This window comes from Sceloporus occidentalis, unplaced genomic scaffold (genome assembly GCF_023333645.1).
Source record: "Sceloporus occidentalis isolate IW3139 unplaced genomic scaffold, rSceOcc1.0.p SCAF_1, whole genome shotgun sequence".
NCBI lineage: Eukaryota > Metazoa > Chordata > Lepidosauria > Squamata > Phrynosomatidae > Sceloporus > Sceloporus occidentalis.
In genome coordinates this window covers 173,393,235-173,418,921 of record NW_028316981.1, presented here as the reverse complement: position 1 = coordinate 173,418,921, position 25,687 = coordinate 173,393,235, and the positions used below count along the sequence as shown (strand labels likewise).

The 25,687-nt window shown below is 44.9% G+C and overlaps 1 protein-coding gene across 1 annotated transcript in view; it reads left to right on the top strand.

Moving 5' to 3' along the window:
* ITGA5 (integrin subunit alpha 5) overlaps positions 1-25,687 on the top strand; it is a 103,085-nt gene that overhangs the window by 12,613 nt on the left and 64,785 nt on the right. The window contains exon 2 of the mRNA XM_089482554.1: positions 23,634-23,767. Coding sequence (XP_089338680.1) covers positions 23,634-23,767 — 134 coding nt within the window. The remainder of the gene's footprint in view (positions 1-23,633; positions 23,768-25,687) is intronic.

Genomic DNA, 25,687 nt, shown 5'->3' with positions numbered 1-25,687 from the left:
TCTCTGGAGCAGCAGAAAACAAGCTTGCTCCCTCTTCAATATGACATCCTTTCAAATATTTAAACAGGGCTATCATATCACCTCTTAACCTTCTTTTCTCCAGGCTAAACATCCCCAGCTCCCTAAGTCGTTCCTCATAGGGCATGGTTTCCAGACCCTTCACCATTTTTGTCGCCCTCCTTTGGACACGCTCCAGTTTCTCAATGTCCTTTTTGAATTGTGGCGCCCAGAACTGGACACAATATTCTAGGTGGGGCCTGACCAAAGCAGAATACAGTGGCACTATTACTTCTCTTGATCTAGACACTATACTTCTATTGATGCAGCCTAAAATAGCATTGGCCTTTTTAGCTGCCGCATCACACTGTTGACTCATGTTCAACTTGTGGTCTACTTGGACTCCTAGATCCCTTTCACACGTAGTTTCATTCAGCCAGGTGTCACCCATCCTATATCTGTGCATTTTATTTTTCCGCCCTAAGTGCAATACCTTACATTTCTCTGTGTTGAATTTCATTTTGTTAGCTTTGGCCCAGCTTTCTAGTCTATTCAGGTCATTTTGAATCTTGATCCTGTCCTCTGGGGTATTAGCTATTCCCCCTAATTTGGTGTCATCTGCAAATTTGATAAGTATGCTCCCAATTCTGTCATCCAGGTCATTGATAAAGATGTTGAATAGCATTGGGCCCAGGACAGAGCCCTGTGGGACCCCACTGGTCACTTCTCTCCAGGATGAAAAGGAGCCATTGTTGAGCACCCTTTGGGTTCGGCCGGTCAACCAATTACAGATCCATTTAACAGTTTCTTTGTCTAGCCCACATTTTACAAGCTTGTTTGCAAGAATGTCATGGGAAACCTTGTCAAAGGCCTTACTGAAATCAAGATATACTATATCCACAGCATTCCCTTCATCTACCAAGCTGGTAATTTTATCAAAGAAAGAGATTAGGTTTGTCTGGCATGACTTGTTTCTCTGAAACCCATGTTGACTTTTTGTGATTATGGCATTGCCTTCTAGATGTTCACAGACTCTCTGTTTAATGATCTGCTCCAGAATCTTTCCTGGTATTGATGTCAGACTAACTGGATGATAATTGTTGGGATCCTCTTTTTTCCCCTTTTTGAAGATGGGGACAACGTTTGCCCTCCTCCAGTCGGCTGGGATCTCTCCTGCCCCCAAGTTGTTTAGGACTTTAATAGGGTCAAGACTAGCACCTTGAATTGGGCTTCAATGCAGATTTGAAGCCAGTGTAGTCCTTGTAGGACTGTTGCTAGGTGGTTTCTAAAGGGCACATCTTACAACAATGCATTTTGCACCAACTATAGTTTCTGAATAATTTCCAGTGCAGCCTCAGGTAGAGCACTTTACATTAGTTTGGTCAGGAAGTGTTTAAGGCATAAGCCACTGTCGCCAGATCTTCCCTCTCTAGCAAAGGGGTTTTGGCTGTCTCTCCACATTTGCGGACTTTGTTCCTTTGCGGACAGCAAGTGGGGAGGGACAAAATGGGGCATGTGCGCTCAGGTAGCATGCTTCCATTATAACCAATGGGGCTTGAATATCTGCGATATTTCAGATTTGTGGAGGGATGTCTGAAATGGATCCCTGCAAATCAGGAGGGACGAGTGTATTTGTTTTGTTTCCTTTTAAAGTTACTCACTTTAAGTCCCAAAGTTGGTATATATATCTTTTTAAAAAAAGTTAAATTAGAGGGGCTGGGAATTGAATCTTGGATTTATGCTGGGACAGCAATGCAGTCTCCTATGGCACTTTAGCCCTTCCCTCCAGATATCCACAGACTTTTTATCCATGAATTCAGCATCCACATCTCCAAAAGGAAACCCTGTTTTTGCCATTTTATAAAAAGAACATCATTTCACTATGGCATTATATTTAATGAGGCTTGAGCATCCACAATATTACAAATACCCAGCTGATAGCAAGGGCCCACTGTACTACCTTTTACAATTCCAAAACCTCTGCAGCTCTTGGAATGCTGACCTTTGATTCACTGCTTAGATTCTGGGGAGGAAAGTGACAGCATTTGGTCTTTTATTGCAGGAAGGGCTGATTGGTGCAAGGGTGGGTTCTGGGCAGTGTTCATTTCCTGACAGGCTACCCAGGCCTTGTACTTGCGCACCAACTGTCCCTGTTAATCCAGGACAGTCCCTCTTTTATGGTTCCTGTCTCCCCAGTAATTCACAAGTCTCTTTTTTTGCATCCTGGGAAAGCACTGCTGGGGTGGGGATGGCTTTAAAAACAGCCTCCCCGCAATCAGGTTCTCCTTGGTACAGCCACTCCCAATCTGGTTTCCCCTAAAGATGCTGAACTTCCATTCCCATCATCCACTGGTTGTGGCTGTGGTCCAACATTTCTGGAGGTAGAGGGAAAGCTGCTTTGAAATGCAGTCTGATGACGTGTGTGAAGAAGTGGGCTAAATTCCAGAAGAACTTGTGCCATAATAAGCAAAACTAGTAAAATACTCTATTGTGTCTGCAGTACAGTTGATTCTCCACCCCCACTCTAAATAGTTTTAGTCTCTTCTCTGGGTCTCCATGAGTTAAGACTCTGGTGGTGGTGTGGGGGAGAATGTGTCCACCTAGAAGCTGATGTGCATAGATGTAAAAGGTATGTGCTTGGATGCAAAAACCCAGTTTTATTGCTTCCTTTCCTTCCCTCCCTTAACTGCCTAGCCAGACAGTGAATGTGGCTGCATGTGGTAGCTATTCCAATAGTAATAAGCACAACTTGGTCCAATATGTCTTTCACTGCTTTTTTCTTAAAGGTGGGTTGGGATTGTTAATGGCAGTTTTGTGAAGGGACTGCTTCCAAAACCAGCTAGCTTGCTGAGACTGTGAATTCAAGCTCCAGCAGCTCACTGAGCTGGGACACTTATGGACACCAATATGTGGGGATTTGAGCCCCATACGGGAGAAGTTGGGAGTAGGAAAAGCACAAGTCCAGCTCCAGTAGACCTTGAGGTTTAGTGGATTATTCTTTCCTAGTGGGTCTGGTTCTTCAGTGACCATTGTTCTGCATGTCCTCTTGACACTTGAGTTGTATATATGTGTGTATATATGTACCTTCAAACAGCTTGCCAACTTATTATGACCCCATGAATTTCATAGGGGTTTCTTAGGAAAGGAATATTCAGAGGTGGTTTGGTGAGTTCCTTCCTCTGAAATATTGTCTCCAGCCCCTGGTATTCATTGGCTGTCTCCCACCCAACTACTAACCAAGCCTGACCCCACTTAGCCTCCAAGATCAGACAGGATCTGATGCCTTTAGGGTATATAGGCTGACTCTTGAGTTATTCAGCATGTAATGCTAGTTGGAACCTTGTCTGTCTTTAATCCTCCCAGGGAGGAATAGGTAATGAAAGAGTAATACATAGGGTGAAAGAGTAATGTGGTAGTGGGAAAAGAAAGGCTAGGGTCGCTTCAGGAACTGTAGTTGTTCCCAGATGGAGACAACTTTAATTTCCCAATAGAGATGGCTCCTGGCTTTGCCCTGAATTGCCTTTTGCACTGTCTGTTGCAGGAAAAGTGTCTCCATCCCCAGGCCGGTTAAATAGATAATTGCTAGCTCCAAGAAGAGATCCTGGTAATGAATGCCCTTCTCTGGGGTGGGTGGGGGTAGTTGTGTTTCCAATGAAAGTAATACAAAATTGTATGACCTGCAAGCTCCACACCACCACCAGTTAACTTTCCCAAATAAACCCATTATACAGGGGAGAAGATGAAGGCCCGAGGGAAGGAGAGAGAAACTGCCACATCAGGCTGTGACACTGATGAATAAACCATCAGAGATCAGACATCAAGAGCAAAGTTTACAGACTGTCACAAACATGGGGATGGGGGGGGGACACATGGGTCATGTTCTAACATCTGGTTTAATCTACTGGCTTGTTACAAAGCTTATATTCATAGTTCTTTGGGTTCTGATGAAATGAGAATCCCTGGTTAGAGACTTAGCAGTTACCTTACCAAAGCCTGGTCTCCAGAGTCATAGTCCAGCACTCAAACTGCTACACCATGCTGGGTCCATATATGGTGCAAAAGTTAAAACAGTATTAAACAGATGGTTCAATTAAAACACTGAATTACTTATTAAAATAATAATTTGAGAAGAATTAAAAATACATAGAACACATGTCACATAGTAAAAGATTGTTCACTCCTTGTTCGAACTGAGGTTTGCACAATTGCTATTTCACAATTTCTATTGTACAACTGCTATTTACAGCGTGGCAACACGGTCTTCCCCCTTCAGATGATTTGTCCCTATACTATGAATGAACAAAACCTGAAGAAGCTTTGCATGACCTCCTCTGCATGCTGATTAAGAACAGATGAGGGAGCCATTGGGTTGCAGGGACTGGCCCTCCTGCAGATGAGCAGAATGTACAATTGAAGACCTTGGCCCAAGACTCTTTTCCTCTGCCTCCTGGAGCAGCTCAACACATATACATCACTGTTTAACAAAGAAGTAGCCATGTTAGTTTGTTGCAGCATAAGAAGGGAAAAAAGAGAAAGAAAAGGACCCTAGCAGCACCTTTAAGGTTAACTGATTTATATTATAGCATGAGTTTTCATTGTATTCAGTCCATTTCCTTAGGTGCAGGGACAGTGATATTAAAGCCTCAGATTGTTAAGGATTTCACACAGCCCCCTTTGAAGATTTACAGTGAGAGTCAAGGTTTGGATTCGATCCCACTCCTACAGCAGCATAAATATGCTTAGTAACCAGAGGCTTTAATGTCACTCAGTCAGTGCATCCGAGGAAGTGAATTGATACTCATGAGCACTCATGCTAAAATATAAATTGGTCTTAAAGGATGCCATGAGATTCCATTTCCCACCCCTTCCTCCCCCTTGTTTTTCTTTTTATCCGTTTTATGCACAGCCTCTTTCCATGCATTTCCAACATAAAAAAGACATGGGGTGTGGCAGCCCATTGACAACAGTGGCGAGGAATGTGACCACCAAGCATTGCCAACTGCATGGGCAGGACTAGCCTGTACGTAGCTCTGCAAACTCACATGTTATTTCAGATTGTGTCTGCATTACGGGAACCTCAGCAAAGATGGGATTGTTTGGAAGGTGGTGGGGGATAGACTTCACCAGCAGTAGGGATGAGGGAAAGAAAGTTTGTGAGGATCAGAATGGATGTTGGAGAAGTTACTTTTTTAAAAAAAAAAGTCTATGGCCCATAACACACTGCAGAAATAATCCAGTTTGAGACCGCTTTAATTGGCTGACTCAGTGCTAGGGAATCCTGGGAATTGTAGTTTATTGTAGCACCAGAGGTCTCCAACCGAGAAGGCTAAATGACAAAACTACAGTTCCCAGAATTCCCTAGCATTGAGTCAGGGAGTTAAAGCCGTCTCAGATTGGATTATTTATGCAGTGTGGTTTGGACCTATAGCTACCTGACTCCCTCCAAGATACACGTCCATCCACTGCCAACAGGAAGAAGGAGGTTCTGGGAATTGTATTCAAAAGGTGGGATGATTGTCATGCTATGAATCAAAGATGCAGACAAAATGAGCCAAGACTGCTTCCTTAAGCAGAGCTCCTTGGTGGTAGTGAGATGATGTAAGGCAAGAGAGCTGCATTGGGTTGTTCAGAGTGGCATCCAACTTCGCCACAGAAAGTCTGGCTCCTGCGGTTGGACAACCCTTTGATTCTAGTGAGAAGCCTTCTGAGTGGGGAGAGATGGCATCCAGCAGCTCTCTGTTCTTGGTTGGTTTAGTCTAGAGACAGCCTTCCCCTTTGCTCATCAGCCAGGGGTGTGTGCCCCCCTTCTCCTTCACCCCGCTCAGCTGGCATGACCCCAGATGGCACTGGGCCAGAGGTGGAGGCTTCATGTTCCCTTCCTCTCTCTCTGCGGTTTTAATGCAGGCAGGCTGGCACTGGGTCTGAAGAAATGGGAATTCCCAGCTGCAGGGCTGAGCCCAGAGTGGGTTGTAAGTCTGGGGCTGTGCAATTCTTTGTGCATATCACTGTTTTTACTTTCAGTGTTATGAATGCTTAATAACACACACTTTCTTACATTTCCAGTTAGAAACAACACACACTTCAGTTAACTTTTTTAGAGTCACTATTCAGAGAAATAGCTGTGTTAGTCTGAAATATCACTATGCAAAGGTAGTACCTTTGAGACTACCTGAGCAAAAGATGTTGTAAAATACGTTTTTGTAAACTTGGCATCTGAGGATGTAAACCACGTCTAAGAAAGCTTATGCTACAGCTTTGTTCACACAGCCTCAAATGTGCTTCAAGATCCCTTTGCATACAATCACTATTATTTATTTATGGCTCAAAACTGTACGCAGCCTGGCTATAATGTCTTGCCTCTTCAGATAATTTGTGTCTTCTCATCTTGGCCAAAGAAGACAAGTGAGGTTTGGCAGTTTATGTATCTGTTTTCTTACAGAAAGTGTTTTACCGAAGTCTTGGAAGTGGTAAGGCAACCTGAGGAGAAAATGAGAATGCTTACCTTTTAGTTTTAAGCTGCCATCCTCAAGGTTTGGAATGGAAAAGGAAGAAGGAGGAAGAGGTTCACAGTACAGCTCAATGTGATGCCATCGGAAAAGGGAAATCATGGATATAGCATACGCTTACAGGAATGGCAGCTGTTACAGAATCCAATTTATCAACAGTGTTGTCCATTTATAGAACTGATTTCTATCAAAGCAAGTCTTCCTTAGCCTAGTATTCCCCAGAGGTAATGGACTACAACTTCCTTTGTGCCCCTTGGTGGGGATGACACAACTTGTTGTTCAAAGTTGTTGTTGTTGTTATTGTTATTATCCTGCCTTCTTCCCAATCTGTGATACAAGGCAGCTTGTGTGTGTATGTGCCATCAAGCTGCCTGTTGAGTTATGGCTACCTCATGAATTTCATATGGTTTCCTTAGGCAAGGAATACTCAAAGGTAGTTTTGCCAGTTCCTTCATGGGAAATATAGCCCACAGCACCTGGTATTCATTGGCAGTCTCCCACCCAAGTACTAACCAGGGTTGATCCTGCTTAGCTTCAAGATCAGGCAGAATCTGTAGGGCATTTAAAGTTAAAATATGTTTACATTGTACAATTTTTTTACATTGTACAAATGTTAAAACTATAATTAAACTATCATTGATAGTGGTATGCCTTCAAGTCATTTCTGATTCATAGCAAACTGATCACAGGATTTTCTTGGCAAGATTTGTTCAGAGTGGGCTTATCATTGCCTTCTTCTTAGGCTGAGAGAGTGTGACTCTCCCAAGGTCACCAAATATAAACAGTACAGCATATCAAAGGCCCTTTCCCCCTTGAACAGTCAGTCCTCAAAGGTCTGCTGTAGCAAATAGACCTTTTGGTTTGTCACTAGGCTACCAAAGGATAGCAACTGCATCTTTATCATTGCTTTGGTGAAGGCTGATCCATTACAGCCTTAGACAGATCCATTACAGCTACAGGCTGACTCTGTTCCACTGCATTCATGGGGATCTCCTGCAGTGGGCAAGATGTAGACAGAGGCCGCCTCCTAAAGATTTTTCAATAGTGAAGTCCTTCTGTTAAGGCTCCATAGGAGGACAGAACCAGACCTCTTCATCACCCCTGTTCAACAATTGACCTCTATCAATTGAGCCCCTGACCTCTGTTACTTCCTCCTTGTCCTCATGGTGTCAAATGACTTGGCTATGTTGGTTTCATCTCTGTGAGGCATCCATGCTTACCAACCTCAGACAGAAGCCTTTGGTGACTCTTGGTCCCTAAGGGTTACTTTATTCTTTCAGTCCACAGTGCTGGCCATCCCTGGTAAGAGCTGAGTGGCTCTTTGTCTTTTCTCTGCTTCCAAACAAGAGGTTCCTAGTGGCTTTGGAGTGCTGGAATTGGCTATAATGATGTATCCACACTATAGATTTATACTCCTGCAGAAACTTTGGTATTATAGTTCTGTGAGAAAGAGCCGGGGATTTCTCACAGTGAAGTTTCATCATTTTAATGAATTGCAACCATCAGGATTCTTTTGGGTGGAGCTCTAACAATAAAACTCATCAAAATGGGGTACAGGCTTGTATTGTAGTTCACCTTAAGATAAGAAGATGACAAAACGGAAAGAAAAGGGGATGACCCGTTGTAGGGAAAGATCCGTGGGAGCAAATGCAGTTAGTTACGGGACTAGTTACACCTAAGCAGGAACAGAGGAAGGTGAATATTCCCATATGGATTTTAGGATGTTGTAAGCTGCCTTGATTCCTTGTGAAAAGGTGGTCTATAAATAAATCATGTTGTTGTTGTTGTTGTTGTTTTCTTGATCTACTTACAAACCAGAAGGAAACATCTCTCTGGGATTGTTAGATTAGATTAGAATTCCACCTCTCACTTCCTCTTCATTCCTCAGCTAATTTGTAAGTAGAAAAGAGAAGCATTTTACTCCTGGATTCACCTCCGCAAACAACACTATTATTCAAGAAATGCTGAAAGTTCACATCTCCCCTACAATGCTTGTTTTTATATGCTTTCAGGTTGTTTCTCGCTTATGGCAACTGCAACCCTAAGGCAAATCTATCATGGGTTTTTATTAGCAAGATTTGTTTGCCATTGCAGTCCCTTGAGGCTGAGAGCGTGTGACTTGCCCAAGATCCCATGGTGGGTTTCATGGCCAAGTGGGGAAACATGCCCTGGTCTCCAGAGTTTTAGTCCAACACTCTGGCCAGTACACCATGCTAGCTGTATCCAAAAATGCCTGCTATACAGTAATTGAGATTCCATCTCAATATTAGGAGAAACATCCTCACAGTAAGGGCTGTTCGACAGTGGAACACACTCCCTTGGAAATTGGTGAAGTCTCCCTCCTTGGAGGTCTTTAAACAGAAGCTGGATGGCCATCTGTTGGGGATGCTTTGATTGAGTTCCTGCATGGCAGGGGGTTGGACTGGATGGCCCTTGTGGTCTCTTCCAACTCTACGATTCTATCTTTCTTTGGCCCTGTTAACACAACATGCTTAGGCATATCTCAGCTGCCCTAATTGTTCACCAGGAAGAATTTCTGACACGTGTTTAGCCAGAGCAGCAATACCATACATGCCTCAAACTTTCAGACTGGAACTTTCTGAATATGCAGCTGCTCCTGTATCAAAACTTAGTTTTTGTCTTGACCCTTTGGCTTACATCTTGTCCAGTACTATCACTCTCCTATTCCCCTTCAGTATATCATTGTCTATAGGCAGACTTCAGTCTTTCAGGTTCTACCTTGGTTTGGATAACTGGGTTGTGGTACCAAATGCCCCCCCCCCCCCCAAAAAAAAATCTTTTAAAATTAAATCATTCTGAGTCCAAGAAATCTAGAAACAAAAGTTTATATACTACAGCTGGAAGGAGCTCACAGTTGTTCCAAACAAAAATCAATTCCTGGTTGTCCCAGATTAATATGCAGTAATATTAATATAGATGGAGGAGGGAGAGAACCATTCTACATCCTCCCTCTGTGTAACCCGAAGTAACACACTTCTCCTGTATGGATATCATAACACTCTGCTTTTTCCTACTGCTGCCCATTGCAGCCAGTGCAGAATAAGGTGCTATCATTATATGACATGCATTTGCATTCCTTTATGGAGAAGGACAAGAAGATAATTTTGACCTGGGCATGGTGCTTTTGGTGGCAGCCATATGACTCCTGTAACATGGACTTCCTTTCTGTCTCTTTGGTCTGAAGGACTCTTTCAGCTGAGTTGCTTAGACTTCTCTGGCTTTTCACTTCCTTTGTCTGAGGCTGGCCAAGCATAGGGCTCCTTAGAGCTGACTTTCTTGTGTTGTGGTGTGTGTGGGAGAGAGAATGAGGTGCTTGTTGGATTTAGCCAGTGAAGTACTATGAAATAACATGGGATTTCACATTTATATTCACTTCTCTATCACTCCACAATTTCTCAGCTATTTGACTTGAGAAACCTGATCTTCCAACCAAAGCTTTCTGAAATGATGTTCATTTAAAACTAGTCCTGTGTACACATGATTCACCTGTAGGGTCCCTCGGGTATAGTCATATACATGAGACTGTGTTCCTGGCCTCACATTTGTTTGGTTGGGGAAGAAGCCTAGCCTAATAGGAGGACTATTTCAGGAAGCTCTTGTAGGCAACTGCCATTTTCAGGAACTGGGTAGAGGAAGGAACACCTGGGGCCCATTTCCCGAGAAAGAGGATTTCTGCAGAAGGGCATAGGAAAACTGCTTCACACAGAATCAGACTACTGGTTTGTGTAGCATAGTATTGTCTATACCAGGCAGTGGCAAAATGCAGTCCTCCAGAGGTTATTGGCTTGCAAAGTCAAGCATTCCCCACCAGTGTATGTACTAGCTAGGGCCTTGCAGTTCAACAACATCTTGAGGGCTCCACAGGTCCCATCCCTACTCTACTCTGACTGGCAGCAGCTCTGCAAGCTTTCCAAGATCTTTTTCAGACCTACCTAGTTGTGCTGAGGACTGAACACCTGGGGGACTATGTGTGTTTAACTTGGAAAAGAGAAGGCTGAGAGGTGACAAGATAGCCATCTTTAAATATCTGAAGGGGTGTCATGTGAAAGATGGAGTGAGCTTGTTTTTTGATGTTCCAAAGATCAGACCATCAATCAGTAGATTCATATTATGAGAAAAGACATTTCCCCTAAGCATTAGGAAGAACCTTCTGATGGTAAGACCCATTCTACAGCAGAAAAGACTGCCTCAGTGGGTGGTAAACTATCCTCCTTTGGAGGTCTTTAAGCAGAGGTTGGAGGGGTATCTCTCAGGAGTGCTTTAGTTGAGTATTCTGGTGTGGTGGAGGATTGATTAATGGTCCCTTCCGACTCTATAATTCAATGAACCTGAGACCCTTGGCATGCAAAGCAGGTGCTCTACCCTGAGTCACCATCACCACCTTCTCCTCTTTCTTCCTCCTCCTCTCCAACATACTCTGTGTTCCTTTTCCCAGGGTGGGAGGTGTCCAGTTCACATTATGAATGTGTCTTGAAGCCTCCTGCTGACTTATGGCAAGCCCATGAATTTCAGAGGATTTTCTTAGGCGAGAAATACTCAGAGGGTTTATTTTTAGGGTTTTTGGGCTGGAAGAGTTTCTGTGGCTGGCATCTTCAGAGGACGCTCTAAAGTTGCCAGCCTCAGATGCTGGCAAAACATCAGGAATAAACTCTTCCAAAACATGGCATAGCCTGAAAACCCCACCAAAAATATGGATTTTGGCTGTGAAGGCCTTCGACATCACACTGAGAGGGGGTTTTGCCAGTTCTTTCCTCTGAAATATACCCTACTGCATCTAGTATTCATGGGTGGTCTCTTATGCAAGTACTAACCAGGGCTGAACCTGCTTAGCTTCCAAGATCAGATGGGATCTGGTGCCTTTAGGGTATTACACAGTTCCCAGTTCACATTACATGCCAGAGTTATCATTAAAGACTTCCGAGGGGGCGCAGATGCTTCTCTGGTGGATTGCAGATTAACCAGGCCTGCTTAATGCTGGCTACTGATTCACCCACCTGAGAAAAAGAGTCTGCCCCCAGAGGCCTGGAGCATGGCCATGGCCTGAGGCAGCCTATTCTGTCACATCTGTTGGACTCATGGCATGTGATGAGATATCACCATAGGGAAGGAAGGCAGCTCTGTTTATCAGGTTCTTTAAGAGCTTGACCATGCTGGCTGGGAGATTCTTGTTTAAACACTTTTGATGTTGCTATGCAGCGCGTGAGGCAACACATTAATGTTTGGCACCAGATTTTCCACCTTAGTGACTGTAGTCAGCAGCTTGTGAGATGGAGAAACACCTCTCCCTTATATGAGCAAGGAGACACTGTAAACTTCTCTCAGATGAGGCTTTTATTCTTAGAAGAAGTTCCACTGCGTACAACAATATATACACGGAGGGACTCTTCAGACTGGCAGCATCCTACAGGACATCCTACAGGAATCTTGTTCTTCCCAGGAGACTCAGGAGAAGCCAACTGCTGCATGTTCTTCCCCATTAATACCTTTTGCCATCTTAACCACATCCTGATGCTACTTGGCCACATCTGGCCCAGTTTTCATCTGTGGAATATTAGAAAGTATTCCTTGTCCAGCTTTTTTAATGGACTAGTGGGCTGTTTTGGGATTCGGTTATTTTGAACAAATCTTTACTGAAGATATCTGACCAGCCACTGAACCTTTTTGGAGAAGGGCTTGGGGAGATAGAAGGGTTCCAGGGCAAGCACATGGATGCAGAGAAGGGCCCTTGAGGATAGAAAGTTTTCAGACTATTATAAAGCATTTGAGCTTGGTTTGGCATGGCTACACCAGAAAATTAATTGTTTTCCTACTTGAAAGCTCAGGATAGAGCTACAATATGTCCACAGCTCAATTTCTGTTTTTTACAACAGGCTCTCACATCCCCTGCTCAGGGATGCTTGACTGCTATTTCATTCTAAGCAGGGCCTTGCTATCCAAACTGGGTTGTGGCAGAGGGGGGCTTTGAATAGTTGGGTGTAGGTAAGCACTTGTTTTGTGTTTATTGGGGCATTGTAATTGTGTTTTTAGTCAGTTTCTAAAATCTTAATAATATTTGTTCCTATTTGATTTTACCACAGAGTATCATCTATTGACAGAAAGGTGGAGTGTGAATTCAGTGCATCAGTGTTTGGGTGGCAGGTTCAGATGGGACAGGTTTGGGCAGAGTATGGCCCTCCAGGATGTTGCTGTACTGCAATTCCCAGCAGCCCTAGTCAGCAAAGTAAGAAATGGGAGTTGTAGTCCAGCATCATCTGGAGGGGTACGTTTTCCTCACCTTTAGTTTTTGATGATAATAGCTCTCTCGGCAAGGTCTTAGTAGAGAGCATTGCTGATAAAGTTGCATTCTTCCATCAGACCCCACCCACAGCAAAACCACCCCAGCTGCGTTTTGTGGTCAATGTGTTTCCTCCTGCCATTATCACCTTGTAATGTCATCGTTTCCTGTGTATTTCTGAGTGAAGCTTTTCTGACTGAACTTTGGAGTTTAACGATGAAGAGAATAGCAGGATACAGCAGTGTGTGTGTTTTGAGCAAGGGTGGGGGTGTGTGCGCGGCGGGGAGGTCAAATCCATTTGGTCTCAAAAGAGCCATGAGAATCATAGAATTATAGTGTTGGAAAAGACCCCAAGGGCCACCATATCCAACTCCATTCTGCCATGCAGGAACACACAATGGAAGCACCCCCAACAGATGGTCATCCAGCCTCTTTTTTAAAACCTCCAAAGAAGGAGACTCTACCATACTCCAAAGCAGCATATCCCACTATCAAATAGCTCTTACTGTCAAGAAGTTCTTCCTAATGTAGAGGTGGAATCTCTTTTCCTGTAGTTTGAATCCATTGCTCTGGGTCTAATTTTCTGAAGCTGCAGAAAATAAACTTGGACTGCAACTGAAAACAAACTTCTGAGGACAGGAGAAAGCTAGAAGGCCAGTTTGGAGGGGAGGATGTATTGCTTTCTCATGAGGGAAAAGCTGTAACAGAGGAGGCATGTAGAGCTCATACATGTAGAGGTGGAAAAAACACCTTTGGCGGGATACAGACCGCCATAAAGTACGTCTTCTATACGTACTAGGGTTAGGAAGGGGCGGTGCTTCCGCCCCCCCCTAACCCTAGTACGTATAGAATACGTACAACATGGCGGCGCCCCTTCCACATGGGCGCCGCCATGTTTACGTATCGGACGCTGAGCGTCCGTACGTGTCGCGGCGCCTATGACGTCGCGAGTCCGCGCCAGGCGCCTCGCGACGTCATAAAGGCGCCGCAAAAAGAAGCTCCGAAATGGAGCTTCTTTTTTGCTCCGCGCGGGAGCCGCGCGGTTTGGCTGCTGCGGCTCCCTCGCGGAGCAAATGGCGCCGTCTGTATCCCGCCTTTGAGTATGCCTTGCCTAAAGAAACCATATGAGATTCATGGGGTAGTCAAATGTCAACACAGTGACTCGAAGGCACATACATGCACATGACAGGTTCCCCTTAGGATTTGCCACAAGTCAGAAATGATTTGAAGGCACACAACAACAACAACTGGTAACCTGAGTATAAAGACAATGCAATATGGGTCATATTTGTGAAAATATGGGGCAGTATAGACCACGCCTGCAGCTGCTCCTTTTCACGCTGGATTGAGCCAGGGCAGCTTCACTGGCAGCCTTACGGCCCCAATCCAGCGTTTTTCTGGGCCATGGAGAAGTGGCACAATGGCCCAGAAAAGGGGTGTCCTTGGGGCTTCATGCCCCCGGACACCCTGGTGCTAAAGAGAAAGGGGCAGCCCCTATCTCCAGAGGATCGTTCCTGCGGCTGTGTGGTTGCTGCGGGAACGACCTGCTTCCCAAAAGGAGCTCTGTTTTGCAGCTCATTGTAGCGATGCCGCCAGGGTGCCATAAGCTGCTTGGGGTGGCGCAGAGATGTCATGCACATGCTGCACTGTTTGGATGCGGCGCACATGAAATGTCATTGATGTGTGCCACGTATGGACGGCGCCACATAAAGATAGTGCCATCCATACGTATTAGGGTTGCAGAGCGTGTGGTTGCTGTGCAGCCCTAATTTTGGCGCTGACACGGCGCTTTCGGCCTGGGTGTACTGGGCCTATGTTTTTCTGTTTTATATACTCAAAGAGGCACTGCTCTCCATGGTAGATGTGTTGTTGTACTCTAGTAGTAGTTCCAAACACTCTTATCTTCTTGTAGAGAGATCCTGTAGCTCCTTTGAGACTAATTGAAAGAAAGAAATTGGCAGCATGAGCTTTCGTAGACTTCAGTCTACTTCCTCAGATGCATTAGACTAAAGTCTACAAAAGCTCCTGCTGCCAATTTCTTTCTTTCAGTTAGTCTCAAAGATGGTGTGAGATCTCTCTGCATACTGATTCTACAGACGAACAAGGCTCTGTCTTTCAATATCTATCTTCTTGTTTGCTGTGTGACTTAAAGACATTTCTGACTCTAAGGCAAATCTATATGGGATTTTCCTGGCAGAATTTGTTCAGAGGAGGTATGACCTTGCCTTTCTCTGAGGCCGAGAAAGTGTGACTTATCCAAGGTCACTTTGTAGGTTTCCATGGCTAATCGATAGTTTGAACCCCGGTCTCCCAGTGTCCTAGTTTTTTACCTAAGCCACTACAGGCTGTGGTGTCCATCCGTCTCTCTCTCTCTCTCTCTCTCTCTCTCTCTCTCTCTTTCTCTAGTATTTTAAAGCTACATCATCTTGTTCAAGACATCCCACAGACTCTGCATATAAATAAGACAGGCTTTAAATGTACTTTCTATGTATGTAAGGCAACTGACGAATGAGGAGTTGCCTCCTTCCAGCATCTGTCATCCTGAAGTTGAGGCATGTTGCCCTAGACTATGTCTTACAAGTTAATGGTGTTTAGGAGTATATATAAGAATATGTTCTTATTATTTCATTCAATTTTTATTTCTTTCATTTTCTTGGAGTGGCCAGGGAACACCTGGGAAGTGCATGCGGAGCTCTAAGGGCTCCTTGTAGCACAGGTTGGGAACCCCTGCTCTACACCATTGTATTTAATAAGACTTGAACATCTGTGGATTGTGCTTTCCATGCTGGGTGCTGGAACCAAACCCCAGCAAATACCAAGGGTCTGATTTACCCTAATTATCATTTGGCCTATGTGTTAATGAGCACTCATGACATCACAGACACAGCGTGACATGCGGACGCTATGCATCTGTCATGTCACAATGGCAGCATCCTATGCTGTATCTGATCAAAAGATTTTTGACTTTACAAGACAAAGTACACAAGGAGTACCTGGCGAATCATACAGACTGAAAATCTAGATGCAGCAATTGATTTGCAGATAAACTACTGTGTTTGTGTAATGGGAGGCCAGAGAGCAGGTTCCCTGATGAGCAATACTGATGGAATCATACAGCGCTGTATCTATTTGCAGACATTTCTTTTTTTTTTTTTTTTTTTGCTTCCTGTGGATGCAACAGTTAATAGTCCAAAGAGTGTCGGCTAGATCACTTATTTAGCCCCCCCCCCTCCGTTATTTATTTGTGGAGCAGACTAAGACTTGGAGCTGGTGCACACATGCCTTTGCCGCTGCTTTGATCACTTGCTGCTTGATTGCCTAAAACAGACAACTTACAGCTGAGTGTGAGATGAAAATTCTGTCCATAGCAATTAGAGTGTGGCCCTGCTCACAGGCTTAAATACACTAAAGGCACAAGATCTGTCTGATCTTGGAAGCTAAGCAGGGTCACTCCGGGCTAGTATTTGGATGAGAGACCCCCAACAAATACCAGGTGCAGTAGGCTACATTTCAGAGGAAGGAACTGGTTAAACAACCACTGAGTATTCTTTGCCTAAGAGTATCCTGCAAAATACATGGGGTCACCATTAGTTGACAGATGACTTAAAGGCACATACACACCACAGCAAAGGAAAGGCCTCAGTGTCCCCTTTTGGACCCCTCTAGCAGCCCCCTGCACCTGGTGTCACCAGGAATGGGACACCACTGGGTCTGGGGGTGAGGAATATGTGACCTTCCAGATGTTGTGGGACTGTAACTTCCAACACCTTTAGCCGGCAAAGCCAGTGGTGAAGAATGCTGAGAGCTAAAGTCCAACAATATCTGGAGGGCCACTTGATTCCCACTGTTGGCCCAGGTTTAGCCATATTGTATCCAAAGCCAGAGCCAGGTTTTAACACATGAGGTAATAAAAAGTGAAAAAAGTAACAAAGGCGGGTTACAGACCACCGAAAAGTGGCGGCCTGCACCTGCCCCTTTCCCAGCCGGATTGGGGCCTCAGCGGCTACTGAGGCCCCGATCCGCCACTTTCCAGGCTGTGGGGAAGCGGCAAAAGGCCCCTTCCCCGCAGCCTGGAAAGGGGTGTCCTTGGGGCTTCAAGCCCCAAAGACACCCCGCAGCGGCGGGGAGGAGGAGAAAGGGGCTGCTTGGCCCCTTTCTCCTTTGCGTCGCTGGGCGCAGCTGTCTGAAGGCTGCGCCCAGCGATGCAAAGCCAGGAAGGAGCTCTGTTTCGGAGCTCCTTCTTGCGCCGCGTAAAGGGCGCTCTAAGCGCCCTCTCGCGGCACAAGGACGTCACGTCCGCGCCGCCTCGTTTGGAGGTGGCGCAGTCGTGATGTCGTAATGGCGGCGGCCGTGTGGAACAGCCACCGCCATTTTGTGTGCGCTCCGCGTGTGCTAGGATTGAGGGCATCCGGAAACCCTAGCACGCGTGGAGCACGCACTTTTAGGCCCGTCTGTAATGGACCCATGATTACTTAACAATGTGCAGCTCTTTTATGCCATTCCAGATCTTCCACCTGAGGCAATTGCCTTACCCTACCTAATGGTAGGGCCAGCCCCAGACTGATCTATCTGGCTGCTGGAGCCACAATTCTGAAGGCATTACATTGACTCTTTTTCTGATACCAACTTAATTCAATGTCTGGTGGGTTACCAGTAAAACACTAAATGAGTGGAAATCAATTGTCTAGACTCAAAAGGAATACGTCCTCTCATGCCAATCCATGTAGGCATTAAAATAATCAGAACAGGTCCTTTGCTGCGGGCCATCATTAGGTGAAATGTATTGAGCATTTACCTGAAGAAGACCTTTCTCTGTATGACCAGTACCAGTTCTATGTTCTTTTCAATGCCATCTCAAGATGGTCTTATTTGCCCTGGCAAGTAAATCTCAGATAATTAGGACAGTTGTGCTTCTCAAGTTGATAACACTGATTTAATTGTTAGTGGTTTTGTAACACTTTTTATTAATCAAATCAAATCATGAAGAATGGTTTAGAATCTTTTTTTTAAAAATGTAAGAAAATTGAATTGGGCCTTTGGTTTAATTGCCAGAGACACAGCTGGACCCTCTGCTGTTTGCTTACACTTGCTGACCCCACATCAGAGTGGGAAAAGAAGAGAGAAGATGGACTGTAATGTATCTCCACTTGCTTCTCTTGGTGCCAGTAAGATTAGCTGGAGCAGGAACCTGACTTCACAAACAGAGATTAGATAAAGAGCTTTAGATTAGAAAGATTTGTCCTGCCTACCTGTGGAAACATTCACAGAGAGGTTGGGTGGGAGGCTTTGGGAAAGGGAAGAATCAAGTCTGCCACTAGCCTAAATAGGGGCAAAATCTCTGTGGCACTGTGGACAGGCTGGACAGGTGTAAGTATTTCAAAAGATGTGCATGTACATACTTAAACCTAATTCAGGGGTTGGCCCTATAGCCAAGTACAATAACATCTAAAATCCACAAAACAGTGATACCTTTGTTCATGAAATAAATGGCTTAGTGACTGCCCTGCTCCAAAGGAACTTTTGGGGACTCTTAAGTGAGAGTCCTGTGGTACTATTCCTACATGATCATGCTTTGTTAACTCCTGATATCAAAATTGAATAGTTATTGCCCTACTCAGGTAGTCACTAACTGTGGCTTGTACACACACACCCTCATGACTTTCCCTGTATTGTAACCCTTTAAAAAAAGACAGAAGAAAGCAATTTAGATTTTATTGTATGTGTTCCAGGCTTCACATTTCTGTGCAAATGGACTCTAGATGACTTGTCTGTTGTTGTTGTTGTTGTGTCTTCAAGTCATTTCCAAATTAGGATGACCCTTAGAAAGACTCTTTCTTGGCAAGCTTTGTTCACTGAAGGTTTGCCAATGCTTTTCTCAGAGGCTGGGAGAGTTTGGCTTCCCTGAGGTCACCCAATTGGTTTTCATGGCTAAGTAGGGATTTGAATCCAATTCTCCCAGAGTCTGCACCACACTGGTTCTCTAGAATTTCCTTACCTATAGTTTTTCTTAAGAGACTAGCAGTCCTAGCAAGAAGGTTTCCTCCAGGTGATAATATCCCCATATAGTGTAGAGCAGGGGTAGGCAACCTGCGGCCCGCGGGCCGGATCCGGCCCGCCAAGGCCTTCCAAGCGGCCCCCGAGCACTCCTGCCGCCGATTGCCGCCGATTTCCCCCGTTTTTTTGCCGCTCTGGGCGCCATTTTGTTTTTCAAAATGGCGGCCGAAATCTCGCGAGACCTCGGGATGGCAAAGGTCACACGAGATTTCGTCGCCATTTTGAAAAACAAAATGGCGGCGCGCATGTAGCAGGCCCGTTGCAGCCCCTAGAGCACTCCAACAGGGCTCCAGGGGCTGCAGTGGGCCTGCAGCAGGCTCCACCTCGTCCTCCGCCCTCCTCCTCCCAAGAGCAGGGAAAGGAGGAGGAGGAGGCAGCAGAAGGAGGGCAAAGCCAGGGAGAAACGGAGCCAGAGCAGCAGCTGCAGCCACAGGTTGGTTCATTGGGGGAGGGGGTTAGGTGGGTGTTCTTTGCAAAATGCCCTCCCAGTAGTACTTTCTGGCTTTTCTTTGCTTGCTGCCTTTTATTTTGAATTGCATTTTAGTAATCTCCATGCTTGTAACTTTAATATTAATATTATTATTTAATTGCCCTGGTGTTCTTTGCAAAATGCCCTCTCAGTAGTACCTTGTGGCTTTTCTGGGTTGAAAGAGTGCATGTTTCCTGCCTTTTATTTTGAATTGCATTTTAGTAGTTTCCATACTTGTAACTGATTATTATTATTATTATTATTATTATTATTATTTTCACTTGCCCTTGGTGTTCTATGTGCAAAATCCCCTCTCAATGAGAAAGAGGAGGAGGAGTGTGACTTTCCAAAGTGCATTTCTGTGTATTTTTGGTGCATTTATTGCTGAAAGGTCTGCTGTAACAATGATAGCAGTGGAGGTGGTGATGATGATGATGATTATGATGCTTCTGTGGAAGCTCCGCCCCTGGAGGGTGGAAGCTCCACCCCTGTTATGTGGCTCTGCCCTGGAGGGTGGAAGCCCCACCCCCAGCATGCGGCTCCGCCCCGGGGGTGGATGCTCCACCCCTGTTATGTGGCTCCACCCCTGGAGGGTGGATGCCCCACCCCTGGCATGCGGCTCCGCCCCCTGGAGGGTGGAAGCTCCACCCCCGGCTTCGGCCCCCCAGTTCTCTGAGGGACAGTAACCTGGCCCCCGGCTCAAAAAGGTTGCCTACCCCTGGTGTAGAGATTTGAATGCTAGATTGGAATTTGGGAGATCCAGGTTCACATTACTGTTGTGTGTTGGAACTCATAGGCTGATCATGGGCAGTTGCACTCTCTCAGCCCATCCTTCTCACCACACTGTTTTGAGGATAAAGTGGGGAAGCAGAGAATCATATACATATCGCTGATAGAAAGGAGGAATGTAGAAATAGCAAACAAATAAGTCTGTTGCTTTTCAGTAGAAACTTCCTATCTTCTCATGGATTTGATTCCATTTTAGAAAAGTAAGAGCTGCAAACAAGTTTGTTAGGGAGTAGAGCAAATCTAGATCTCCTGAAACAGTTTAGCATCTCCAGATAGTGATGCTTGCAGGTCATAGCTCAAGACGCAATACAGACTACTGGTAAATCTTCCTGTTAAAAAAAATATCCTCCCTATCTGAGCTCCTGTGGTTGCCTCTCTCTGATATAATGACTGTGAAATGAAGAACTTGTTGCCTTCCAGCTGTTCTGGACTATATGACCCATCAGCCCTAACACACAAGTCAGAGGTGAAGGATAATGTTGGGGCTAGCCTCATCTGCTCAGTCTGTGAGTTGATGCTGTCTGGAAGGTCCTAATTTGTTCCATCACTGTCATACTTGAATATTTGTAACTGCAGCTGCAGCTTGACTAGTTTTTTTTTAGCTGTGCTGTTTTCATTTCATTCTTGCCTTTCGAGATCCTGGAAGGATATTTCTACCAGTTCTCAATGGTATGGATTTTTCCGTCAGAGTCTGAAGGGAGTTCATCAGAGGCTGGGATTCCTAGCAACCTTCTCCTTTTCTCGGTAGCTCTGGTCTCAGCTGTGAGTTTGGACCTTCACTCCCTGCCAAGTTTGAAAGGGGAAATAATTTTGTTTCCCACAGATCATTTTTAGTGTCACCCTCTCTGTGGGATGCCTCCGGTAGGTTTGCAACCAGGGGGCTGCTTTCGAGGTTCCCCGTACTTTTCTTACCCAGCCACCTCCACTCCCATCTTGATATTGTGGGTCTGTCTCCACTGCCACTGCTGGGTATTTTAAGCTCCTTCCCAGGCCTGTGGGCCCCAGGAGGGGTAGATTCGCTGCCTGCTCGCAGCTGTTGAACTGTACACCTGGCTCGCTTGCACAAGAGCCCTTTTGTCCTGGATCAGAGAGCTCTGAAGAGGAGTGGGGATGGAGTAGGGTGAGGGGAATATAGGGAGGCTGGAAGGAGTTGGGGGGCAGAGAGGAAGAGGAGGAGGAGATGGGAAGGAGAAGGAAAATGAAGAGGATGTGCTCCCAAGCTACTGACCCATGCTTCCCCATCTCAAACATCAGTTAAGGAAATAATTTGAGCCTTCAGGTTGTGGTGCTGTGTGCTTCCAAGTTGTTTCCAACTTATAATAACCCCAAGATGACCCTCTTGCAGGGTTTTCTTGGCAAGATTTGTACAGAGGGGGTTTGTCATTGCCTTCCTCTAAGGCTGGGAGAGGATGACTTCCTCAAGATCACCCTGTGGGTTTCCATGGCTGAGCTGGGATTTGAACCCTGGCCTCCATTGTGATCCAAGGCTCAAACCACCACAAGGTGCTGCCTCTTGAGCTGCAGGTATTCCAGAACAAAACAGGCTACCCTGGCTAGAAATAACTCCAAAGGGAATCCACTGAAGTGGATCATTGTACTATGTAAGGGAAATAAGAAAGGGTTTCTCTATTTTAAGTGAGAATTGTGTAACCTTCCAGGTACCATTGTCATGCTACTCTAAGCAGCTCCAGCCAGCATAGCCAATAATGCAGCATGCTGGGAATTGCAGTTCAACAGCTGCCACGAAAGGTAATAATAATTCCCATCCCAATCTAGCTCTAAGGAATGTCGTTGAACTGTTAGATCTGAGGCAAATATTGGAATGACTGTACTGCAAACCTCAGTTTGTATTCATCACTCTGGGCCCTGATAACCTATGACTACTTGTTTGCAAACCAAATGATTCCCCTGGCAAAAGAATTCTTGGTATTTTCATAGAAGTGCAATTTCTTGATATTGAAACTACTTGTTTCAATATCAGTTGCCTGGTTTAGTTCTGTGCCGCAGTCCCTGTTGTGGTTTAATTCTTAGGGTAAGTGTTATTATGAAATCAGTTATTTTTGCTGTTGTTTTCTGATGGCTCCAGTACCTCAAGTATGAACATTTATAAGGACAGAATTACTTGGAAGGGGACAGGTGGGCAGTCAAAAAAAACCCCTATGTATGGGGATCCCATATAGGAGGATAAAGACTCAGTCGATAACTCTTGAGGAACAGGATAGTGGGTGATGGTCAAACAATTGGAAAAGAAGAATGGAAGTGGATGTTGGGACTGCTTAAAATCATTACAAATCACAGTATCTGGGAGGAGGACATGGCTGTTTGGACCCTTGGGCACACTAGTTTGGGAGAAAGCACTGCAATATATTGTTGTTGGTATTGCTTGCACTGCAAAAACCTCTTTTCCCTTTGAAATAAAACAAGTGGGCCAGTTTTCTTTGTGCTTGCTTCAACCCAGGCCTCCTCTCTGTAAGGTGTACAATAAGGTGGGCATGAAGTGATGGAATAGAGACTGTGCCACCTCAGACTGCAAGTGGGAGAAGTCTATTTTTAAAAATGTATATATTGTCTCCAGTATCCAAAACATGTCTTTGGATAGCAGATGCTATGGAATGTGACTTGGATGGTGCTAATTTGCTCACATCCTGCTTGTGAGCTACCAATGGGCAACTAGTTGGGTGCCATAGGGAAGCAGGATCAGATACACCTGTGGTCTGATTCAACAGATCTCTTCTGTTTTGAATCCTTCCATGCATTTAGAAAGTTAACCCTCCCTGAAACCATTTTCAGAGTGGGGGACAGCATTCAATGAGCCAATTTTTTTTCCTGCCTGATGCACTACTCTTTGCAGGGAATGAGTGGATGGGTATTTTAAGGAGGGAACTGTTCAAATGTGGCATTCCTTATCTGTGATTTGAAGTGATCCTGTCCCTCCTGACACCTCAGTTTGTAACCATGAAGGTTATCGCATGGGGGCAAAACCGTCCCCCGATGTGTTCTAACGAGCACGAGCGCGGGCGCGCACGGAGCGTGATGGGAACCCGATGGGAACCAGAACGCTAGTTTACCGCACGGTGGAACGCCGCCGCTGCCGCCGGCGTTTCCATCGGGTTCCAAATGTGTTCCAGGAGGCGCCATTTCTGGAAACAGTTTCAAAAGCGTTCCCAGAAATAGCGCCTCCTGGAACACATTTGGAACCCGATGGGAACGCCGGCGGCAGCGGCGGCGTTCCACCGTGCGGTAAACTAGTGTTCTGGTTCCCATCGGGTTCCCATCACGCTCCGTGCGCGCCCGCGCTCGTGCTCGTTAGAACACATCGGGGGACGGTTTTGCCCCCATGCGATAACCTTCCATGTTAACCAACTTAGAGGGTCATTTGCAGTATCATGCGTGGAGAAGTTAAAGTTGTCAGCAATGATGGGTAACTTTGTAGGGGTAATTTAGAAGGAAGGAACTTAGCTTTTCTCAGATGCATTTCTGTCTTAGACTTACCTCTTCTTCCCTAAACCCTTCTTTCTTGCAGCGTCAGTGTTCTTGTTGGAGCACCCAAAGACAGAACAAACCAGCCACACATTACAGAGGGAGGTGCTGTCTATTACTGCCCTTGGCATCTTGGCAACAACAGCTGTACACCAATAGAATTTGACAGTAGCAACGGTAAGAGGGAGCAGATACTCACAGTAGTAGGAGCCAGCTGGTCACTTGTCCCCCCTTTCCCCTAGATTTGCATTCATGACTTCCAATCCCACTTCTAGACTACAGGCCAAAATAAAGCTGCTTTGGATCACTTTGGAGGTATGCTGTTTAAATGACGTATCTTAAGAGGCCAGAAGCTGTGCCAAAGCTGTGCTCCAGTCCTTGGGACTGGAACATGGCTTTGGCACAGCTTCCGGCCTCTTAGGACGCATGCAGCATTTAAACAGCATGCCTCCTAAGTGACCTGAAGCAGCTTTATTTTGGCCTGTCTGTTCAGGCCCTATCTTCCTATCTTGGAGCTCTCCAAATGACACCCTTTTTTAAACCTTAGCCTTCCTCAAGACAGCACCAGCAAATGCGTTGGACTATGGGCTTTGTAAGCCACCAGTGTCTCAGGATGGTGGGAAATTCAGTCCAACACACTGGGAGGATACTGGCTTGGGAAATGTAGTGCTTACACAGAGAATATTTCTGTATGGGATGACACTGAAATGTTAATCTTTCTGGGAATATTTTTTCTTATAATCTCTTTTCCTTTTTATCTGGCTGGGTTTTTTTGGGGGGGGTGGGAAGGAAGGGACATAGAATAAAAATACAGTGTGTCTGAAGACATGGTAGAGCTCTCAAATATGCAGGGATGTTTTTGTTGTTGTTATTTATTTCTATCCTGCTTTCCTCCCAAAACTGAAATCAAAGCAACTTACAGTCTAAAAAAACAAAAAACACAGTACCATTAAAAACATACAAAATTGACAATTAAAATGGTATTAAACAATTACAATATTAAAAAGATCATTTGTTTAAAAATAGAATATAATTTTATGTTGCATAGAAACCTGTACGTACATAATACATATATGCATCTTGCATGCATTTATGTATTATCCCACCTTTCTCCCCACATAGGACCCAAGGTGACACAAAACATACAGTGGAACATGGTTCCACAACCCCCAATGGATACCAAAATCCAAGAATGCTCAAGTCCCATTATACACAATGGCATAGTAAAATGGTGTCCCTTATATAAAATAGATTTTTGGATTTATTTATTTATTTATTTACTGGATAGTTTTCAAGTCATGGATGGTTGAATCCATGGGTGCAGAATTTGTGGATACAGAGGACCGATTTTAGATTAAATACAGCTAACAACAATGATTACAATGAGAAAGTTTTTTAAAACACAAATCAATATGCTTTGGGTAACAAATTGACAAAGCAACACAGGCAATCCAGGACTACCATATATACTTGACTATAAGTTGACCTCATGTATAAGTCGAGGGCAGGTTTTGGGACCAAAATTATGATATTGATATGACCCATGGATAAGTTGAGGGTAAAACGTAGGGGCATGCAACAAAGGATCTAAATGATGAAGCAAAGGAAAACGATGCCAAAGAACTTAGAAAATTCCAGCAGGCATAATTGTCTGGGCTTACTCTAAAGGCTGAATGGTTGAGAGAGTCAGTGCTTCCAGGACACCAGGGGATGGTTCCCCTTTTTAAAATAAGAGTTAAAATATTTACATTGACCCACACATAGGTCAACCCAGGTTTTGTACATAGTTGATGGGGGTGGGGAGGGTACAGTTGATGTTTCTACTCTGTCATCTTACATCCCAGGCTCTCTTTGCCTCACATTGGCTGTTAGAGGTGACCATATTTATTATGATATTGAAAGCAGCCTTGGAGAGGTGTGGGGACTAGAATCCCTTGGCAAGCGTTTTCTCCATGCCCCAGTCTGGCAAATTGATTCACTGATTTACCAAGTTTACTGATGGGCAGTGACATAATGAGAAGAGATTGGAGGATCGTTTGGCATTTTGGCATTTAATTGTTCCCATCTTTTTGAGCATATACTGTGTTTAGAGCCTTA